Raw genomic sequence first — 23331 nt, 5'->3', positions numbered from 1 at the left:
CTATATCTCTTTTCTTTTAAAGAATTCATTTTCCACAACATTTGTTCAGTCACTGCCCTCGCTTACCTCTAAATGGGCTACTCGGCTGAAGCAAAGGCGGGTGTTCACCAAGCGAGCAGACAGAGCATCTCACTGCCGCTGCTGGTGCCTGGTCTGGCTCAAAGGAGAACGAGGGCATGGTAATGAGGTTCATATGAGATATGGATTTGAGCCCGATTAACAAAGAGGCCCTGACAAGCCACTGCCTATGAATTTCAAGTGGAAAAGGGTTTTGTTGTCACAATTATGAGCCATTTGAATCTCAATGACTCTACAGCAGGGACATGTGAATCAGGGTGTGAACAGAACTGCAGCTCAGAGATTTGAGACTGGGGAGGAGGAGGAAGTTCATCCCAGCTCATCAGACAGAGTCCAATTAGTGTCTGTCTCCCTTACTGGGGTCAATGAAAGTCTTAATACATCATTAGGATTCCTGATTACCGTGCTACACATGAAGTTGTACAAAACTGTAATTACGTTTCATTTACCCTCCTCTCTCAATGTTCATATTTCACAATTGCATTCCCCTTCAGCTTCTTTTCATTTTGTCTCTATGAATTGTAATTTATTCATTGCATTTGGTGAATTTTATGAATTTTACATGCGCTGTAGTTCTGACAGCATTTAGTATTTTAATTAAGTGAAATAGTAATTAAAACCAAATAGAAGTTAAGCATAATGCAAATAACAACCTCCCGGGGTTCTGATTGTACTTCTGTGTTTCTGTACAGAGCCTTGTTTTGTCCTTTCACAGCACTGTCACTGAATAGTATTATTATTTGCTGTTGTTACTGTCTGCAGTTATTCAACTCAACTTCACCTCTCCAGTTCATTGAGTTTGTCTGTGGTCTTGCCCTCATCTCTTCTTATCACCGTGTATAACTGGAGCCAACAGGCCACTCAGAATGAAAGAGAGCGAGAGAGAGGGATGAAAGAAGAAAGAGAGAGAGAGAAAGAGAGAGCAAGGCAGAGGGAGAGATATTCACATTTCCCTCCTCTGTTCTAGGCTCTTCTCTTTCATCTCCTGTGACGGCCAGTCAGAAACATCTCTCCTCCTGCCCCTCATGGGGAGCTAGACTGGTGATGTGGAGGGAGATGCAGTAGCAGAGATACCAGAGCCCCCCTACCCACGTTAAAGCCTCCTGCTCTGTTTACCTTACGTAATGGTGGGCTTGAACATGAACAGCATTAGCAAGCGGAACAATGCAGTTGGGCGGCACCACCACACTGCACCGCAGTGCCTCTGACAGCCTTTCAAGTGCCTCAACCGCAAGAGATGTGTGTGTGTGTTATCTGGCGCCCGCCGCGGCACACACCTGCACTGCGAGCACACACACATGGAGAATACGCACACACAGGGGGACCGAGAGTAATTGAACAGAGCTGGCTTGGCTCGTACTGAGAGAGGTAGACATCTAAGATCCACTATTTCCGACAGATAGAATATAAGAGGAAGCTCCTTTACTGAGTGTTTCAATGTAGTGATGTCAGAACCGGGTATAATGAACGTCCACTGTCAGTTGAGATTTACCTCAGACTTAACCTTTGTGAGAGATGCCTGGCGTCGATGTGTGCCAGAAGTTGGGGAAAGAAACTATGTTGCTGTTTAGACAGTAAGTTGATGGAGTCCATTTGTGGCTGACTGCCTGTCATATCTGCTGCTGTCTGATGTTGACTGAAAGCTTTGATCTAAACGGGGCCGGCTGATTTACACACACGCCTCCTCCATTCTCGCTACATCCTCATTCATTCTCCTCCCTCCTTCCTCCCTTCTCCCTCCTCCTCCGTCCTTCAATCTCCCTCCTCCGTACTGCCTACACTCTCCTCCATCCTCCCTCCCACACTCACCCCCTCCTCCCTCCCATCTCCTCCATTCACCAGGTGCTGAGTGCCCTCCTAGGTAATTAGCCAGATTGGGGGTTTGGGGCTAGAGTATGAATATGAATATGAGGCTCTCTACAATATAAAGGCCCTGACAGCTGTGTGTCTGTCTTTTTCTGAAGAGAGGTTGATCAACACGTCCCTTACAGAAGTGTCACAGGGCTAAACCGTAGCACTCACCCTGATGCTCATCTGCTTGTAGGAAAACAAAAACACTGTCGGCGCCTCACGTTTAACGACGCCATTCTCTGCTAAATAACGATTAACATGCAGTCCGCACTCCTGCTAATTGGTCTTTGCAGTGCCGTTAAACGCGTGGGCATTGAATTGCGCTGAGATGGTGAGGTGGGAGACATTTGCATGACGCCGTGGGGAATTGTACAGATGTACACTCTGCTCCGCTCCCAAGGACATGGACTCTGAACACCCCCGGAGCTCCGACAGACAGCAGCTCGCTGGAAATGTTCAGCAATTACAGGACATACTGTTATCCTCTTAGAGACCCTCTGTGTCCCAGGCTGCGCTGTGTACAGACCGATGCATGCATTAATATCTACATCCTGTAGCAGACGGATAGTGCGCCAGCCCCAATCTCTCTCCTCTCTAATGATGGCTGTATGCACAGTCTGCTCTAGAGGGAAGTGCAGATGCATTCTGTTTATGAAATATGCACACAACACCAAATTTTCCTAACAAATGTTTCATGTTGGGCTGTGTCGCATTGTTCGTCCCAATGAGAAGTGGCGTTGGTAAAAGGGTCTAAACACAGCCACATACAGTATGACATTTTTACTAGAAGGTATTTTCAAGCATGTGCTCTTGCAAACATTACTTAATAATAATAATAATGTGTCAATGTAATCCTAACCCTAGCTAAAACAGGGTTCTACTTTATATGATTTGCAGCAGCATTACTGTTTTGGAATTAGTGAGAAGATATTACTAGTACACTACATTAATGCTACTACTATATATTACTACATGAAATTATTTTTTAATGGTTTGCTTTATTTCATTATTTTGATCCCCTGACCCCTGGGTGATCTTTATTGTCTTCTGTATACTTAATCTAATGGTAATTGTGTGCATTTGGTGTGTGTGTCCACAGGCAGGAATGTAAGAAGCTGCGTGAGGAGCTAAGGGAGGATCATGAGGATGACAAGCGGGCAGCCCTCACCCAGCTGGCCCAAAACAAGGAGCAGGAGCTGGGCAGTGCCCGCGAGAGCTGGCAGAGGAAGGTGGAGGACCTACTGGAGCAGGTAAGAGACAGTCCACCCTCACCCTGCTGCACCACACTACAGCTGGGTACTGTTATATAGAGGTCTTTTCGGGTCCAAAAAGTTGGACCCATTCCGAAATGGACCCGGAGCTTTCCTACCCGGACCCAAACGAATAAATTAATTTAAAAAATATGGAGACCCGGTCCTAATGGACCAGAGGGCAATCGGACCTGGCCCCATATAGAGTATTTTCGGGTCCAGACCCGGCCTGATCCGGTCCGAGTGAGGGAAGCAGCAGAAAATATACATTTTTCACTACGTTATTAACTGAAGCTGTTAATGCACGCACTGAGGGAGGGAGAGGAATGAAGGAGCTAGCAGCAGGCGGGGGAGGGGCCGGGCAGTGTGTGTATATGTGGCTGAATGGCACAAGGAGGAGCGAGAGAGAGACCGCAGCAACCAAGCCGACTCGCACTAGTTACTAACTTTTAGGTTATTTATCAACCAATCTGATTACATACCACCTGTTTTGACTGCATCAAACCAAGAAGAGTAGCTAGCTAGTTAAGCTAGCTAGCTGGGTTGGCTAATTGAGGCTACATAGGCTGCACTTTCCCCCGTCCTACACAATTACAACAACAACAACAACCCTATTCAAAGTATTAAGTAGCAGCCTACTAGTTGCCTCTTGGTCATTGTAGCCTATCAATCAATCAATCAAATGTATTTATAAAGCCATTTTTACATCAGCAGATGTCACAAAGTGCTATACAGAAACCCAGCCTAAAACCCCAAACAGCAAGCAATGCAGATGTAGAAGCACGGTGGCAAGGAAAAACTCCCTAGAAAGGCAGGAACCTAGGAAGAAACCTAGAGAGGAACCAGGCTCTGAGTGGTGGCCAGTCCTCTTCTGGTTGTGCCGGGTGAAGATTATAAGAGTACATGGCCATTAAGGCCAGATTGTTCTTCAAGATGTTCAGTCGTTCATAGATGACCAGCAGGGTCAAATAATAATCACAGTGGTTGTAGAGGGTGCAACAGGACAGTACCTCAGGAGTAAATGTCAGTTGGCTTTTCATAGCCGAGCATTCAGAGGTCGAGACAGCAGGTGTGGTAGAGAGAGTGATTTGGAAACAGCAGGTCTGGGACAAGGTAGCACGTCCGGTGAAACAGGTCAGGGTTCCATAGCCGCAGGCAGAACAGTTGAAACTGGAGGCATGGTCCTAGGGCTCAGGTCCTCCGGGAGGGGAGGGAGAGAGAGAGAATTAGAGGGAGCATACTTAAATTCACACAGGACACCAGATAAGACAGGAGAATTACACCAGATATAATAGACTGACCCTAGCCCCCCAGCACATAGACTATTACAGCATAGATACTGGAGGCTGAGACAGGGGTGGGTCTGGGGACATTGTGGCCCCGTCCGACGATACCCCCGGACAGGACCAACCAGGCAGGATATAACCCCACCCACTTTGCCAAAGCACAGCCCCCACACCACTAGAGGGATATCAACAGACCACCAACTTACTACCCTGAGACAAGGCTGAGTATAGCCCACGAAGATCTCCTCCACCGCATGAGCCCGAGGGGGCGCAAAGCCTATCCTTCACGTTTAACTTTTAATTCCATCATTTTAGTTCCATCTTCCATTGATCTCCTAACTTGCTTGCCAGAGGCTAGTGCCGCTTTGATGACTTGTGATTCACCGACAACAACAACAAGCTACACACGCCAATCTCGTGAAAAGCCTGAGCAGCAGCATACAATTCTCTCTCTCTCTACTGCAGCAGTCGTGTTCGGGTCTATAATTATAATTACACATACCCGAGACCCGTGACAATCAAATCCGATCTGACCTGGATCGGAGGGTCAACTACAGAATTCTGGATCCGACCCAGTTGGAACACGAGTTGGATCCCGGGTAATCGGGTTCGGTGGACCTGTGAAAACCTTTACTGTGATATACACAGCATACTCTGCCCCATGTCAACATTATGACTGGGTTCAAGGATAAATGGAGAGTAAGAAGCCTATATCAATGGAGAGTAAGAAGCCTATATCAGACTAAAATTGAGCTTTTTGGCCATCAAGGAAAACACTATGTCTGACGCAAACCCAACACCTCTCATCACCCCGAGAACACCATCCCCAAAGTGAAGCATGGTGGTTCAGCATCATGCTATGGAGATGTTTTTGATCGACAGGGACTGGGAAACTAGTCAGAATTCAAGGAATGATGGATGGCGCAAAATACAGGGAAGTTCTTGAGGGAAACCTGTTTCAGTCTTCCAGAGATTTGAGACTGGGATGGAGGTTCACCTTCCAGCAGGACAATGACCCTAAGCATACTGCTAAAGCAACACTTGAGTGGTTTAAGGGGAAACATTGAAATGTCTGTGGTATGACTTAAAGATTGCTGTACACCAGCGGAATCCATCCAACTTGAAGGAGCTGGAGCAGTTTTGCCTTGAAGAATGGGCAAACCTCCCAGTGGCTAGATGTGCCAAGCTTATAGAGACATACCCCAAGAGACTTGCAGCTGTAATTGCTGCAAAAGGTGGCTCTACAAAGTATTGACTTTGGGGGGGTGAATAGTTATGCACGCTCAAGTTTTCTGTTTTTATGTCTTATTTCTTCTTATTATTTTGCATCTTCAAAGAACTAGGCATGTTGTGTAAATCAAATTATACAAACCCCCCAAAAAATCCATTTTTTAAATCCAGGTTGTAAGGCAACAAAATAGGAAAAATGCCAAGGGGGGTGAATACTTTCGCAAGCCACTGTATGTCATACAATATTAAATCATCCACTTCCAAATGTCCATGAATAGGTGAGAGGAGAGTGCTCAGGGCCTCGCCGTACACATACAGATACAAGCCATGACATTGAAAGACTGCTGAGAAGCCTGTTCTGTTATCTTAGCTGTAACTCCCACTGCAGCTGTAGCTAGCACTGTCACTCACACAAATTGTATGAAGATAAAACATGGTGAATTTATCTATTCAAATTACGACATTTTAAATCTTCCCAAACTGGCACTGGTAGCCCTGTGAAGGGGACTGAATGGGCCAATCAAATCTAATTAAAAACGAAAACTTTTAAAGCACTTGTACATGCTAATTGCATTAACATTCAGGGCATTTCACAGATAATAATTAGGTTTGACAGTAGAAAGTAATTTCATATATTTTTAGAGACTAAACTGAGATATCACCATATTTCACGTTGTCTTGTCCTCCGTTCAGACATTGAAATAGGCAGTGCTGCTCATATTTTCCTGTTGTTTTCAATCATGTAGAGAAAAAGGGGTCTCCTCTGTCCTCACCAACTTGGCTATCCCTCAACCACTCCCTGATAAAGAGCTACCCTAACCTGGCCGCCTTCCCCTCTCTGCCCCTTTTATAATTTTTGTTGCCTTTATTTTGACATTGTTGACTCCTGAATGTTTCCCTGTGTTCCTGTGTAATTTGTTCACACCCAAAGCGCCACTCAGCACTGTGAAGCTTTACATAAGTCAATCAGTAATGTAAGCATGAAACACACCGAGAATCTTACTGCCTATGACTGCCGATAGGTACTTGTCACAGTGGGAGGCCGATCCTTCTCTTGCTAGACCAAAAGCGGTAGCTGCTGCGTGCCGACGCGGTTGCGACGAACCTACCGATTCTACTTGTACAATCGCTATGCTCGTCAGTGGCCAACAACTTGACATTGAGCCAATCAGAGAGCACGACTCCCACGTGTGGGAGCCAACAAAAAAAGGAACAAATTAGGGCATTTCCTCCGTACATCTACGGATGAGCCAGTCACACTTCATATGCAATGTAGGCTATGGGATGGTAACTAGCTAAGTGCACAGACACAATGCACACAACACTAAACACATCCTCCAAGATAGCTAACCACTGTAGCTAGTATTGACATTATAAGGAAATCACAATGGATTAGCTAGTTTCCATGAAACAGCTGCCTGGGTTAGTGCAGTGTCCTTAGCTAGCTAGCTAGCTATGCTGTCCTAGTTAGCGAATATGCTAAAGTTAGCTAGCTAGCTAAACATTTGGCTATGGGTTGGCACTGGCAGAATGGGATTATGGAGAGTGAATTAAATAGTTTCTTTGTCATCTTGCTAGGTAGTTATCAAGCTGTGGCCATTTGGCTAGTATCAACAAGGGCTTTCTACAAAATAGCAACATTAACGCAAATAGCATTAACACAGATATGCATTGCCAAACAACGCTACTGCCACCTTCTGGTTTGGAGTATTTTAACAAGGCTGAGTGGCTGACTACTTCCAAGGTCTTTGCTGTGTGAACACAAAATAGACTGACTGCCGACACTCTGTTCAGAGGTGTTAAGTACTGTCGGCAGGCAAACGTTTGACAGTCCTACCGGCGTGTCTAAGCTTTTAGTCTAAAGTCCACTTACACACCTGCTCCACTTTGCGCTCTTTATTTCCCCCTCACTATACTGTGTTTACAGACAAATACCAGTATATTCAACTGGTGTGAGTGGCTAGCATGATGGCGTTGTGTGGACTTGCCCTGGCTTGCACTAACGATGCTGGTTTCACAGCATCCATTTTCCTTTTGCTACGGTGTGCTGTACGCAGGTGAGTGTTTCTTGTGGGGGACACTTGCAGTGTTGAATGTGCCAACGTGTGTGTGGTTTCTATCTTCACTCGTCTCTATGCATAGAAAGTTGTTGTAGAACCACTGTGACTGGTTGCTACTGCAGTAAACCAACGTCATCCAGTTCCCAGGCAACACGCATGAAACACTAATTACCTAAATCTGCCTTCTTCTGAACATTGATATTATCTTTATGCTCTGTAACTGACTCTTGGTACGCTTCACACTGGAGTGTTTTCCTCTTCCTGACTCTGTGAAAGGTGTATATTTCTGTTCTTTTGATGAGACAGAATTACAGCCTCTCTGAGTGGCGTGTGATTTACTGTACCTCCTGCTCTCTCTGCTGTGCCAGAATAACCACATGTGAGTCTCCTCTGAGTTAGGAACGATGTTTGTTTGCGCTCAGGTCCCAATGGAAGGCATTCAGCAGCCTCTTATCCCTCTTCACGGTTAGTGCAATTTTGATAGCAGTCACACATTTTGCAGCAGATGACTCTGATAATAAGTCTGGCACACCACTGAGTGAGCATTACAGCTGTACAGATCCTGTGTGTCGCCTCTTGTTCTCTCCAAGGCAGTGTAGGTATTGATTCTATGGGAGGTGTGAATGTCTTCTGTCAATGGCCCCACTTTAGTGTCAGCAGCACCCCAAGGCTTGATCACCACTAAAACCCCACTAGTCCCTCTCTGGCATGAACCCACAGACACGTCCACTGACTCCACTTAGATCACTGCCACATGTCCACAGTATCACTGTGTCATTTTTCCTCCCAGTGCCAAACTAATACTCTCTCTGTTTGTTGTCCACATTTTATATTACGCAGATGCTGGAAAAATCTATGCATGTGGGGGGAAGGAGGGCATTCTGACTCTGAGCTCCTACTTAAAGGTGTAGCTCCAGATGCTTCCTTCCAGCTAGCAGCAGAGTCAGGGTGACTTATGGAGGTGTCACCACCATGGATCTTTTCCTCCCACACATTCCTCCTCTCCTGCTCTGGGCCCGGTCGATCTCATTATTCACAGTAATAATACCCAGTAGTAATAGGCTGTAACTCCTAATGAGGCCTGGCTGATTAATGTGGCGTGACTGAGCTCTCATGTTGATCACACACTGAGCTGTTGATCACACGTAAACAACAGTACATGTAAGGTGCTGCCAAAGTTTGCAAAGCATAAAGCAGCCAAAGTTGCTGCAGGCCTACCCTATTGAAATAAGGATTATGAGGGTATAATTGGTTTAAAAATGACTTTTTGTTGCACCCTCTAACAAAAAATTTATGTTGTGTTTCTTCAGGTCATAACTAGCTAGTGGGAAAAATTTATATCTGTTTTTGTTGTTAACGAAGTAGGCCTAGGTTAGTGAATGAAATATACAGACAAACAGGTCTCTCACACCTGTAAAATAGGAGCTAATGACACTATGTGCAATCTGATCCAATCGGTTCTTCTCTCTACCCCCTCTCTCTCTCCCTTTCCCTTCAACTCCTCCCTTTCGTCAGATCTCGTTGCTGAAGCAGAGTCTGGAGATGCAGCTGTCTCAGTCGCAGAGCTCCCTGCAGCAGCTGCATTCCCAGTTCAGCCAGGAGCGGGAGCACCTGAGCCAGCAGCTCCAGGAGCTGCAGCTGGAGTACCAGCGCAGGGAACACAGCCTGCAGGAGGCCCACTGCTGCGCCATGCAGGACCTGGAGGAGACCCGCCAGCACGACCTCAAGGTGTGATCATTTAGAACTGTCTGTCTAGAACCTGTCTCAGAACAGAACTCTGTAACACCCATCTGATTACCACCCACATCCCCCTCTGTCTACCGTCGATCATGTCATTGCCCATGACCCTTCACATCCAGAGAACAATTTCACAGTAGAATAGTTGTGTTGCCAATGAACTCAGAAATACCATCTGACTCTTTTAGCTGACATACTGTATATTCTCATTGACATGAACATTGGAAAGAGACTCTGCCCCAGAGGGTACTGCCCTACACTCTACCCTTTATCTAGCTCTGTCAGCTTACAAGTGGTTAGAGTCACCGCCAGTGTGAAGCTCCCTAATAGTGACTTTAGAGCACTAGATTAGATATTTGAGGCATGATGGGCCAGAATAGGCTCTGATGTGTCAGTAAGACTGGATATCAGTCAGGTACAGAGAATGAGGAGAGACAGTGGAGATTTACTGGTGAAATTGCTGGTGATGTGGCCAGATGGACTTTTGCAACAGTGAGTCCATCAACATTACCAGAGACGTGGAGCAGTTGACTTCTGAGCGGATCAGTGATTTGGACCTGACCCTGATTTCATTATTGCTGTTTGGGACACACACTGCTTTTCAATTCTTTCACTTTAAAACGAATAGGCTACGGAGCAGCAGCAGCATAATTTTTGATGGAATTACGATGCAACACAGCTAATATTGTTCCAGGGCATCTTTACAGCAGCTTATGAGTAATGTAGTGCAGTAATGTAATAGTATGGGAATGTCTGAGGAATCTGACGAGGCATCTGTGTAATAGTAATTCAGATGGTGATGAGTTTGCTGTCAGCACAGCCGGGGGCAATAACTCTGATCCATAAACCAGTCTCATCCAGGAGCCCCAGTGTTAGCATTAGCTTCCTGCTCAGATCCATATCTTTTTAAATCAGCCCTTCTGCTCCTAAAGCTCTTTATAGGACATGAGAGTGAGTTGTGTAGCGAGAGGGGGCTATATCGATCAGCGCGGGTCATACATTTAGTTGCATGGGTTCATTCTTGAAAGGCAGCCTGCCAGCCAGGCTCATACATGGGCAAACTGTGAAGGTCTAGTTCAGCAAGGTGATGGGTTCCGTTCATTTATTCACTGGTGTTTAATAAGTAAACGCACCCGGGCTGCTGGGTTCACTGTGGCACAATCTCAGCTGGAGAAGGCTGCATTTGTTCCTCACAAAAATGAAACACTGATAGCCAAAGAGCGTGTAACACTTTTTGGCACAACAGATATGCCCCCCTCTCCATCTTTACATATAACAGACTTACTGACTATACCCCAAAACACTGACATCTCAATACTAGTCCGGGCATTTCATAATGAAGGTTGAAGTATGAATCAGAACCCATTAATCAATCCAGACACACCCAGTACATGAAAATATAGACTTCTGAAAAATATAAAGACATTTACTTTTTCACTTAACACTGAACCTTTCCTTCCAAAGAAAACAGAAGCAATTTGTTTTTCTGCACTTAACATTCCATTATACAGTCAAGGTCATTTTGAAATACATTCAACCTTACTCTGAGGCTTCTTTTGAGATTCAAAAACCCTCGGATTGAATTTATTTGAAGGGGTCATGGAGAGTTGTGCAAAGCTGACAATGTCCCCAAGCATTCTGTCTCACCTCTCCAGCCACAGATTGGATTAGAAGCAAAAGACCCATGAGTCATCGGTGATTGAATGGGCCGAAAAGTCTTTCATGTCTGCTAATAAAAGAATATACCACCCCTAGGAACACATTTATCTCTATAGCTGTTCGCTCTTGAATACGGGCTAGGTTGACTCAAAGTTGTTCTAAAATGTATAAACCTTTGCAGGGGTAAATGTATTAAGGGTTTAGTTTGTTCTAGACATGTTTTATGAGGACAAAGGCAAACTGAATTGTCTTGTTTGAGGCATTAGGGACAAATCCAGTTTCACCTTGCCTGCAGGGGGAACACATATCCTCTGATATGATATATTTACATGACAGGCACTGTTATACAAGGCCAATTAAAAATGCTTACAAATCTTCCCCACATATACTTTAACATCCAATCTAGGAGCTACTTTTTCACAGTGTCGCGATTTCAACAAATCACCTGGGTCGAGGTATGAACACGTCAAATACGGTGTCTCTTGTGGTTCTCTCAAGCTATAGATTATGCGCCTGTCAAGCTTATTTTTATTTTTCATTCGTGCACCGGTTTACATAGTATCAGCTGAATGAATAGGCACACAATGATATAGGCTCTCTCCTGCTACATGTGTTTCTAACAGCTAATTCATGATTATTGACTGACTGTAATGGAGTTAAGATTGACAAACTACCCGGTGTGTGCGCACAGACTTAACAAACCCAGGGTTTTGGACCTGAGAGAAAAGATACAGAAAATGAACTAGCCTAGTCCCATACCGTGTACTGTAGCCAGCTCCTCTATCATTGTCAAGCTGTAGCTCAGTTGATAGAGCATGGCGTTTGCAACGCCAGGGTTGTGGGTTCGATTCCCACGGGGGGCCAGTATAAAAAAAATATGTATTCACTAACTGTAAGTCGCTCTGGATAAGAGCGTCTGCTAAATGACTAAAATGTAAATGTCTATACATGAACGAACACACAGAGGAGTTGGTTAAAGCACAAACACAATGCACAGACCACCGGCTAACAGTTCACATCTAGATACTACACTACATACTTTGGATTTGAAATGATAGAATGACTATGATGCTAAAGTGCAGACTGTCAGCTTTAATTTGAGGGTATTTCCATCCATTTCGGGTGAACCGTTTAGAAATTACAGCACTTCTTGTACATAGTCCGCCCATTTTAGGGGACCAAAAGTATTGGGACAAATTCACTTACAGTGCTATGAAAAAGTATTTTCCCCCTTTCTAATTTTCTCTACTTTTGCATATTTGTGATACTGAATGTTATCAGATCTTCAACCAAAACCTAATATTAGATAAAGGGAACATAAGTGAACAAATAACACAACAATTACATATTTATTTCATAAACAAAGTTATGCAACACCCAATTCCCCTGTGTGAAAAAGTAATTGCCCCCTTACACTCAATAACTGCTTGTGCCACCTTTAGCTGCAATGACTCCAACCAAATGCTTCCTGTAGTTGTTGATCAGTCTCTCATGTCGCTGTAGAGGAATTTTGGCCCACTCTTCCATGCAGAACTGCTTTAACTCAGTGACGTGTGGGTTTTCAAGCATGAACTGCTCGTTTCAAGTCCTGCCACAACATCTCAATTGGGATTAGGTCTGGACTTTGACTAGGCCATTCCAATACTTCCAATGTGTTGCTTTTTAGCAATTTCATGTGACTTGATTGTGTGTTTTGGATCATTGTCTTGCTGCATGACCCAGCTGCGCTTCAGCTTCAGCTCAAAGACGGATGGTCTGACATTCTCCTGTAGAATTCTCTGATACAGAGCAGAATTCATGGTTCCTTCTATTAAGGCAAGTCGTCCAGGTCCTGAGGCAGCAAAGCATCCCCAAACCATCACACCACCACCACCATGCTTGACCTTTGGTATGATGTTCTTACTGCGGAATGCAGTGTTTGGTTTTCGCCAGGCATTACTGGAACCATCTCGTCCAAAAAGTTATACTTTTGAATCATCTGTCCATAGAACGTTCTTCCAAGAGTCTTGATGATCATCCAGGTGCTTTTTGGCAAACTTGAGTCAACTTTTTGGACGAGATGGGTCCCATTATGCCTGGTGAAAACCAAACACTGCATTCCACAGTAAGAACATCATACCAAAGGTCAAGCATGGTGGTGGTGGTGTGATGGTTTGGGGATGCTTTGCTGCCTCAGGACCTGGACGACTTGCCTTAATAGAAGGAACCATGAATTCTGCTCTGTATCAGAGAATTCTACAGGAGAATGTCAGACCATCCGTCTTTGAGCTGAAGCTGAAGCGCAGCTGGGTCATGCAGCAAGACAATGATCCAAAACACACAATCAAGTCACATGAAATTGCTAAAAAGCAACACATTGGAAGTATTGGAATGGCCTAGTCAAAGTCCAGACCTAATCCCAATTGAGATGTTGTGGCAGGACTTGAAACGAGCAGTTCATGCTTGAAAACCCACACGTCACTGAGTTAAAGCAGTTCTGCATGGAAGAGTGGGCCAAAATTCCTCTACAGCGACATGAGAGACTGATCAACAACTACAGGAAGCATTTGGTTGGAGTCATTGCAGCTAAAGGTGGCACAAGCAGTTATTGAGTGTAAGGGGGCAATTACTTTTTCACACAGGGGAATTGGGTGTTGCATAACTTTGTTTATGAAATAAATATGTAATTGTTGTGTTATTTGTTCACTTATGTTCCCTTTATCTAATATTAGGTTTTGGTTGAAGATCTGATAACATTCAGTATCACAAATATGCAAAAGTGGAGAAAATTTGAAAGGGGACAAATACTTTTTCATAGCACTGTATATGTGTATTAACATAGTCAAAAGTTTCGTATTTGGTCTCAGATTCCTAGCACACAATGATTACATCAAGCTGTGACTCTACAAACTTGTTGGATGCATTTGCTGTTTGTTTTGGTTGTGTTTCAGATTATTTTGTGCCCAATAGAAATGTATGTAAATCGCTCTGGATAAGAGTGTCTGCTAAATGTAAATGTAAATGTATGTTAAATAATGTATTGTGTCATTTTGGAGTCAATTTTATCGGAATTAAGAATAGAATATGTTTCTAAACATTAATGTGGATGATACCATGATTACGGATAATCCTGAATGAATTGCGAATAATGATGAGTGAGAAAGTTACAGACGCACACATATCATACCCCCAAGACATGCTAGCCTCCCCAGTTATTGTAATGGTGAGAGATTAGCATGTCTTGGGGGTATGATATTTGTATGTCTGTAACTGTCTCACTCATCATTATTCATAATTCATTCAGGATTATCCATAATCATGGTAGCATCCACATTAATGTAGAGTGTTCTATTTTATTTACAATATAAGTGGCTCCAAAATGACACATGACGTTATTTGCAATTCATTTCTATTGGGCACAAAATAATCTGAAACGCAACCAAAACAAACAGCAAATGCATCCAACAATTGTGTGGAGTCACAAGCTTGATGTAGTCATTGTGTGCTAGGAATCTGGGACCAAATACTAAACTTTTGACTACGTTAATACACATATACACTACCGGTCAAAAGTTTTAGAACACCTACTCATTCAAGGGTTTTTCTTTATTTTTACTATTTTCTACATTGTAGAATAATAGTGAAGACATCAAAACTATGAAATAACACATATGGAATCATGTAGTAACACAAAAAGTGTTAAACAAATAAAAATATATTTTATATTTGAGATTCTTCAAATAGCCACCCTTTGCCTTGATGACAGATTTGCATACTCTTGGCATTCTCTCAACCAGCTTCACCTGGATGCTTTTACAACAGTCTTGAAGGAGTTCCCACATATGCTGAGGACTTGTTGGCTGCTTTTCCTTCACTCTGCGGTCCGACTCATCCCAAACCATCTCAATTTGGTTGAGGTCGGGGGATTGTGGTGGCCAGGTCATCTGATGCAGCACTCCATCACTCTCCTTCTTGATAAAATAGCCCTTACGCAGCCTGGAGGTGTGTTGGGTCATTGTCCTGTTGAAAAACAAATGATAGTCCCACTAAGCCCAAACCAGATGGGATGGCGTATCGCTGCAGAATGCTGTGGTAGCCATGCTGGTTAAGTGTGCCATGAATTCTAAATAAATCACAGACAATGTCACCAGCAAAGCACCCCCACACAATAACACCTCCTCCTACATGCTTTACGGTGGAAAATTTCCACCGGTCTAATGTCCATTGCTCGTGTTTGTTGGCCCAAGCAAGTCTCTTCTTATTATTGGTGTCCTTTAGTAGTGGTTTCTTTGCAGCAAATCGACCATGAAGGCCTGATTCACACAGTCTCCTCTGAACAGTTGATGTTGAGATGTGTCTATTACTTTATTTGGGCTGCAATTTCTGAGGCTGGTAACTCTAATGAACTTATCCTCTGCAGCAGAGGTAACTCTGGGTCTTCCATTCCTGTGGCGGTCCTCATGAGAACCAGTTTCATCATGGCGCTTGATGGTTTTTGCGAAGAAACCTTCAAAGTTCTTGAAATGTTCCGTATTGACTGACCTTCATGTCTTAAGTAATGATGGATTGTAATTTCTCTTTGCTTATTTGAGCTGTTCTTGCCATAATATGGACTTGGTCTTTTACCAAATAGGGCTATCTTCTGTATACCCCCCCTACCTTGTCACAACACAACTGATTGGCTCAAACGCATTAAGAAGGAAAGAAATTCCACAAATTAACTTTTAAGAAGGCACATCTGTTAATTGAAATGCATTCCAGGTGACTACCTCATGAAGCTGGTTGAGAGAATGCCAAGTGTGTGCAAAGCTGTTATCAAGGCAAAGGGTGGCTATTTGAAGAATTTCAAATAAAAAATATATATTTTGATTTGTTTAACACTTTTTTGGTTACTACATGATTCCATATGTGTTATTTCATAGTTTTGATGTCTTCACTATTATTCTACAATGTAGAAAATAGTAAAAATGAAGAAAAACCCATGAATGAGTAGGTGTTCTAAAACTTTTGACCGGTAGTGTAAGTGAATTTGTCCCAATACTTTTGATCCCCTAAAATGGAGGGATGATGTACAAAAAGTGTTGTAATTTCTAAACGGTTCACCCGATATGGATGAAAATAGCCTCAAATTAAAGCTGACAGTCTGCACTTTAACTTCATAGTCATTGTATCATTTCAGTACAGAGCCAAAACAACAACAAAATGTGTCACAGACCCCTTAGATTTCTTTACAAAGTGGGGTTAAAATTGATTTAATTGTCATTTTTTGGTTAACAATCTACACAAAATACTCAAATGTGAAAGTGAAAAATAATAAAAATAATAATAAATATAAGATTCATAACTAATATATAGTCGTTGCATAAATATTCAGCCCCTTAGTTTAGGCAAGCCTAAATTAGTTTAGGACAAAAATGTTGATTAACAAATCACATAATAAATTACATGGAAATAATAGGGGTTGACATGATTTTTGAATAACTAACCCTTCTTCTGTCCTCCATACATACAACATCTATAAGCCTCTCTGTCAAGTATTGAATTACAAGCACAGATTCAACTACAAAGACCAGTGAGCTTTTCCGAAAGCCTCATAAAAAGGGCAATGATTGGTAGATGGGTAACAATAACAAATCAGACATTGAATATCTCTTTAAGAATTGTGCTGTGGATTATGTATTAAACCACCCAGCCACATCAAAGATACAGTCGTCCTTCTGAACAGAGGACAGGGAGAAAAATGCTGAAGTATGTTACCATAAGGCCATTGGTGATTTTAAAACAGCTACAGAGTTCAATGTCTGTGATGGGAGAAAACTAAGGATGGATCGACAACATTGTAGTGACTCCAGAATAATGACCTAAATGACAGAGTGAAAAGAAGAATACAAATATACAGAATAAAACTATTCCAAAACATGCATACGTATGCAACAAGACACTAAAGTAATACTACAAAAAAAAACACCAAAGGAATAAACTTTTTGGCCTAAATGAAAAGCCACTGAGTAAGTACCTCCTTATTTTCAAGTATGGTGGTGGCTGCATCATGGTATGGGTATGCTTGATGGCCAATACTGGGGAGTTTCTTAGGATAAAAAGAAACGGGATGGAGCTAAGTACAGGCAAAATCCTAGAGGAAAACCTGCTTCAGTCTGCTTTACACCAGAGACTTTCAGCAGGACAATAACCTATAACACAATGCCAAATCTAGACTGGAGTTGCTTACCAAGAAGATAGTGAATGGTCCTGAGTGGCCTAGTTACAGTGGTGACTTAAATCTGCTTGAAAATCTATGGCAAGACTTGATAATTACAGTCTAGCCATGATCCCCAACATCTTGACAGAGCTTGAAGAATCTTTGAAAATAATAATGGGCAAATATTGCAGAATCCAGGTGTGCAACGCTCTTATAGACTTACCCAAGAAGACACAGCTGTAATCAATGCCAAAGGTGATTCTAACATGTACTGACTCAGGGAGCCGAATACTTATGCAACGACTATATTTTAGTTATTACATTTTTATAATCTTAAAAAGTGTTCAAATTTTTCTTCCACTTTGACATTACAGAGTATTAGTGTAGATTGTTGAAGAAAAAATCACAATTAAATAAATGTTAATCCCACTTTGTAACACAAAAATATTTGAACAAATCCAAGGGGTCTGAATTATTTTGCAAGGTACTGTATACACACACACAAACACAAACACACACACACACACACACACACACACACACACCCTTCACACTGCCGGGGCTCAACCACTAACTGTTGTACAGCATTCAACAACCAGAATCATTTCTAAGAACATCATGCCTCCACTGATTTATTCCTGTTTACTCTTTAATAGGTTTGGCCGGTATCCAGATTTTCAAATCATCATACCGCTTCTGTACCATACCGGGGTATACGGTATTACTGGACGTGCACACAAGAGGCACTATTTCCACATAAAAAAAAGCAAACAGGGATCTTGATCCAGGAGGGGATTGAATGTCTCAGCTGTAACCAAGAAGCTTGACCTTGACATCTAGCCACTGAGCTAGCAAGTTAGCAAACCAGATGCATAATTATTGGTATTATTATTATACCATCTTTTAAAAATATACGGTATTGAAAATCATACCGTCGGTATATGGTACAAACGGTATATCGCCCAAGTCTACTCTTTAAGGCCTATTTGATTTGGTCTTATACAAGTCATATGTTGATTGAAATGCACTGTTATCTTTCTATTTCCATCTTAATCTTAATCTTGTTTGATCCCTATCAATCTGGTGTTGTGTCCTCTGTGTAACAACTATTGGATGTTCCCATTCAGCTATTTCCTTTGCCAGTTGGACAAGTCTGTGTTTGTAGTTAGATTTAGCCGTTATCACTCAGTCTCTCTCTGTCTCAGTCTCTCTCTGTCTCAGTCTCTCTCTGTCTCAGTCTCTCTCTGTCTCAGTCTCTCTCTGTCTCAGTCTCAGTCTCTCTCTGTCTCAGTCTCAGTCTCTCTCTGTCTCAGTCTCTGTCGCTCTCTCTTGCTCTCTTGCTCTCGCAACTCTCTCCTTTCTCGCTCTCTCTTTCGCTCTCTGTCTCTCTCTTTATCTACTCTCAAGAGATTGGAGTGTTATATGAGAGGTGTTTTCATGAGGTTTTGACTGTATCCTCGCCATGTTAACGGCTCTATCTTCTCAATTGAGTTTAGAGTGGTGTAATGTGTGCAGTTCGCCTCTGTTGCTGGAAAACATAGGGCAGCCTTCCAATAGCCGCATCAAGCTGCTGATGATATGCTTAAGTGCTCATTGATTGTAATATAATTCCAGCGTGATCAGCAATATTGTCTATAATATGTATTTTGGCTCCATGCAAGGTTTTCCCCTTTCACCCTCCCTGGTGCCATGCCACTGCCTGAGTAACTCCCAGTCCTTATGTTACTGAACTACACTAAGTCCCACAGCAATATACTGGTTAAGTTAAATTGATGCTGTTGCCAGATTCTCCCAATCTGATCAGTGTCTCTTTCTCTTGACCATCTGAACTCTTCGTATATGTTTCAGACCATCCCTTCTAGGGATGAACATAATGGTTATTTTTTCAACTGGTTAACCAGCATCATCAACCAGGTGAAAACCGGTTATACGTGCCAAAAGGTTCTAGAAAATAATTGATATGTCATTTGTTTGTCCTAACCTGTGTGTCACTCCTGACCTTTGACCTCTGTGTGTAGGAACTGGAGCAGCGTCTGCGGCAGCAGCACCACATAGAGCTCCAGTCTCTGAGAGAGGCCCACAGACACAGCATAGAGACCCTCAAACAACAGTCAGAGCAGGAGCTGCAGACACTACGCTTCGAGCTGGAGGACGAGGGCAAGGCCATGCTGGGTAAGAGCCATGCTGGGTTAGGGCCTGATGGGGAATGGTCACAGGGTCTCACACTGGGTTAAGGGCCCTGGCAGGGAGGGAGACACACCGGGTTAGTGCCCAAATAACGAGGGCCATGCTGGGTAAGACAAGGATAGTGCACTTTTTTTACATACTGAGTAAGGACCTTCAGAGAGAATGTTCATACTGTATGTAGTAATAGGGGACCATACTAGGTAAATGCTACACTTGTAGCCCTCATAAACTAAACCACCCAGTGCGGCTTAACACCCCGGCCATCCTAGAATCCAAACTAGATGCCCTCAATCTCACACAAATGATCAAGGAACCTACCAGGTACAACCCTAAATCCATAAACATGGGCACCCTCATAGATATCATCCTGACTAACTTAACCTCTAAATACACCTCCGCTGTCTTCAAACAGGATCTCAGCGATCACTGCCTTATTGCCTGCGTCCGTAACGGGTCCGCGGTCAAACGACCACCCCTCATCACTGTCAAACGCTCCCTAAAACACTTTAGCGAGCAGGCCTTCCTAATTGACCTGGCCCAGGTATCCTGGATGGATATCGATCTCATTCCGTCAGTAGAGGATGCCTGATTGTTCTTTAAAAGTGCTTTCCTCTCAATCTTAAATAAGCATGCCCCATTCAAAAAATTCAGAAATAAGAACAGATATAGCCCCTGGTTCTCCTCAGACTTGACTGCCCTTGACCAGCACAAAAACATCCTGTGGCGTACTGCATTAGCCTCGAATAGCCCCCGCGATATTCGACTTTTCAGGAAAATTAGGAACCAATATACACAAGCAGTTAGGAAAGCAAAGACTAGCTTTTTCAAACAGAAATGTGCATCCTGTAGCACTAACTCCAAAAAGTTTTGGGACACTGTAAAGTCCATGGAGAATAAGAGCACCTCCTACCAGCTGCCCACTGCACTGAGGCTAGGAAACACTATCACCACCGATAAATCTTCAATAATCGAGAATTTCAACAAGCATTTTGCTACGGCTGGCCATGCTTTCCACCTGGCTACCACTACCCTGGCCACCAGCTCTGCACCCTACGCTGCAACTTGCCCATGCCCCCCCGCTTCTCCTTCACACAAATTCAGACAGCTAATGATCTGAAAGAGCTGCAAAATCTGGACCCCTACAAATCATCTGGGCTAGATGATCTGGACCCTTTCTTTCTAAAATTAGCTGCCAAAATTGTAGCAACCCCTATTACTAGCCTGTTCAACCTCTCTTTCGTAACGTCTGAGATCCCCAGAGATTGGAAAGCTGCCGTGGTCATCCCCCTCTTCAAAGGAGGTGACGCTCTGGATCCAAACTGTTACAGACCTATACCATCCTGCCCTGCCTTTCGAAAGTTTTTGAAAGCCAAGTTAACAAACAGATCACCGACCATTTCGAATACCACCGTACCTTCTCCGCTATGCAATCCGGTTTCCGAGCTGGTCATGGGTGCACCTCAGCCACGCTCAAGGTCCTAAACGATATTATAACTGCGATCGATAATAGACAGGACTGTGCAGCCGTCTTCATCGACCTGGCCAAGGCTTTCGACTCTGTCAACCACCGCATTCTTATTGGCAGACTAAATAGCCTTGGTTTCTTAGATAGAGTTCAATGTATCAAATCGGAGGGCCTGTTGTCTGGACCTATGGCAGTCTCAATGGGGGTGCCACAGGGTTCAATTCTCGGGCCGTCTCTTTTCTCTGTGTATATCAATGATGTCGCTCTTGCTGCTGGTGACTCTCAGATCCACCTCTACGCAGACGACACCATTTTGTATACATCTGGCCCTTCATTGGACACTGTGTTAACAAACCTCCAAACGAGCTTCAATGCCATACAACACTCCTTCTGTAGCCTCCAACTGCTCTTAAACACTAGTAAAACTAAATGCATGCTCTTCAATCGAACGCTGCTGGCACCCGCCCACCCGACTAGAATCACTACTCTCGGCGGGTCTGACCTAGAGTATGTGGACAACTACAAATACCTAGGTGTCTGGTTAGACTGTAAACTCTCCTTCCAGACTCACATTAAGGATCTCCAATCCAAAGTTAAATCTAGAATCGGCTTCCTATTTCGCTTCCTATTTCCTCCTTCACTCATGCTGCCAAACATGCCCTCGTAAAACTGACTATCCTACCGATCCTTGACTTCGGCGATGTCATTTACAAAATAGCCTCCAACACTCTACTCAGCAAATTGGATGTAGTCTATCACAGTGCCATCCGTTTTGTCACCAAAGCCCCATATACTACCCACCACTGTGACCTGTACGCTCTTGTTGGCTGGTCCTCACTACTTATTCGTCGCCAAACCCACTGGCTCCAGGTCATCTATAAATCACTGCTAGGCAAATCCCCGCCTTATCTTAGCTCATTGGTCACCATAGCAACACCCACCCGTATTATGCGCTCCAGCAGGTATATCTCACTGGTCATCCCCATAGCCAACACCTCCTTTGGCCGCCATTCCTTCCAGTTCTCTGCTGCCAATGACTGGAACGAACTGCAAAAATCTCTGAAGCTGGAGACTCTTATCTCCCTCACTAACTTTAAGCATCAGTTGTCAGAGCACCTTACCGATCACTGCACCTGTACACAGCCCATCTGAAATTAGTCCACCCAACTACCTCATCCCCATATTGTTATTTATTTAGCTAATTTGCACCCCAGTATCTCTATTTGCACATCATCTCTTGCACATCTATCATTCCAGTGTTAATACTAAATTGTAATTATTTTGCACTATGGCCTAACTTGCTACATTTGCACACACTGTATATATATTTTCTGTTGTATTTTTGACTTTATGTTTTGTTTACCCCATATGTAACTCTGTGTTGTTGTTTTTATCGCACTGATTTGCTTTATCTTGGCCAGGTCGCAGTTGTAAATGAGAACTTGTTCTCAACTGGCTTACCTGGTTAAATAAAGGTTAAATAAAAAATTAATAAAAAAAACAGCCCCACACTCCTCCCTGTAGGAATCAAGATCAACGCTGGAACATTCCATCATATAGCTTGTTAGAGGTAGAGGGATGTACTGTATGATGAATGTGTTTTAATTAGCCAGGGGAGCTCCCTAAGGACCCTGTCTGTCTCTCTCTATCTGGTTCCTAGCCTCTCTGCGCTCAGAGCTCAACCACCTCCACGCCTCGGCCATAGAACAGCTACGGCAGACCCACCAGCAGGAGAAAGCTGCAGCCAAACTAGAGCTGGAGAATGCACTGGAGAACAACCGGATACAGGTCAGACTCACCGGGACCTACTGGCATTCCACATATCACTTAGCTAACAGAGATAATGGTAACAATATGGATGGGCCAGCATTAGTTTGCATTACAGTATAATTGGATATTGGCCATGAACAGCATTGTATTTTCCATAACAGCAGGCAATTTTGGATAGTGGCTCAACAATGAGGCTAGACATTAGTTCAACGCATGAGGATAGATAATGATATTTAAAAAGTATATGCCCACACACACTTTAGAATCTAGATAATCCTTCTGTGCCTTTTATTGTGCAGACTGAAATGCTTTAGCACTAATGGCCATAGACTATATAGATCTCCCTTGGCAACAGCCCTCTTTTCTCCTCACTCTGGCATCTGTTGCTTGTATATTCACACAACTGAATAGCTGTGTGGCTTGTTGGATATGGCTTGAGCAAGAGTCATCACCGTGTTGGGACCTGGGGTGCTGGCCTCTAGAGAGAGAACAAGCAACAGCTTTCCTTCCCTCCCACACGCACGCAAAGCACACACATGCACACACACACACTCACACACTCACAGCAAGAGCCCACTGT

The 23331-nt window shown here is 43.4% G+C and overlaps 1 protein-coding gene across 7 annotated transcripts in view; it reads left to right on the top strand.

Moving 5' to 3' along the window:
- The window catches only part of LOC121548950 (protein FAM184A-like), a 168131-nt gene that overhangs the window by 118846 nt on the left and 25954 nt on the right, over window positions 1-23331 (top strand). For all 7 annotated transcript variants that reach the window (XM_041860631.2, XM_041860632.2, XM_041860635.2 and 4 more), the window contains 4 exons: window positions 3029-3179; window positions 9271-9483; window positions 19348-19501; window positions 22642-22769. In XM_041860631.2, the coding sequence (XP_041716565.1) occupies window positions 3029-3179; window positions 9271-9483; window positions 19348-19501; window positions 22642-22769 (646 nt within the window). The remainder of the gene's footprint in view (window positions 1-3028; window positions 3180-9270; window positions 9484-19347; window positions 19502-22641; window positions 22770-23331) is intronic.

This window comes from Coregonus clupeaformis, chromosome 33 (genome assembly GCF_020615455.1).
Source record: "Coregonus clupeaformis isolate EN_2021a chromosome 33, ASM2061545v1, whole genome shotgun sequence".
In the NCBI taxonomy this organism is placed as follows: Eukaryota; Metazoa; Chordata; class Actinopteri; order Salmoniformes; family Salmonidae; genus Coregonus; species Coregonus clupeaformis.
Note: the sequence above shows the minus strand (reverse complement) of the source record. Positions and strands in the feature narration are given on the sequence as shown.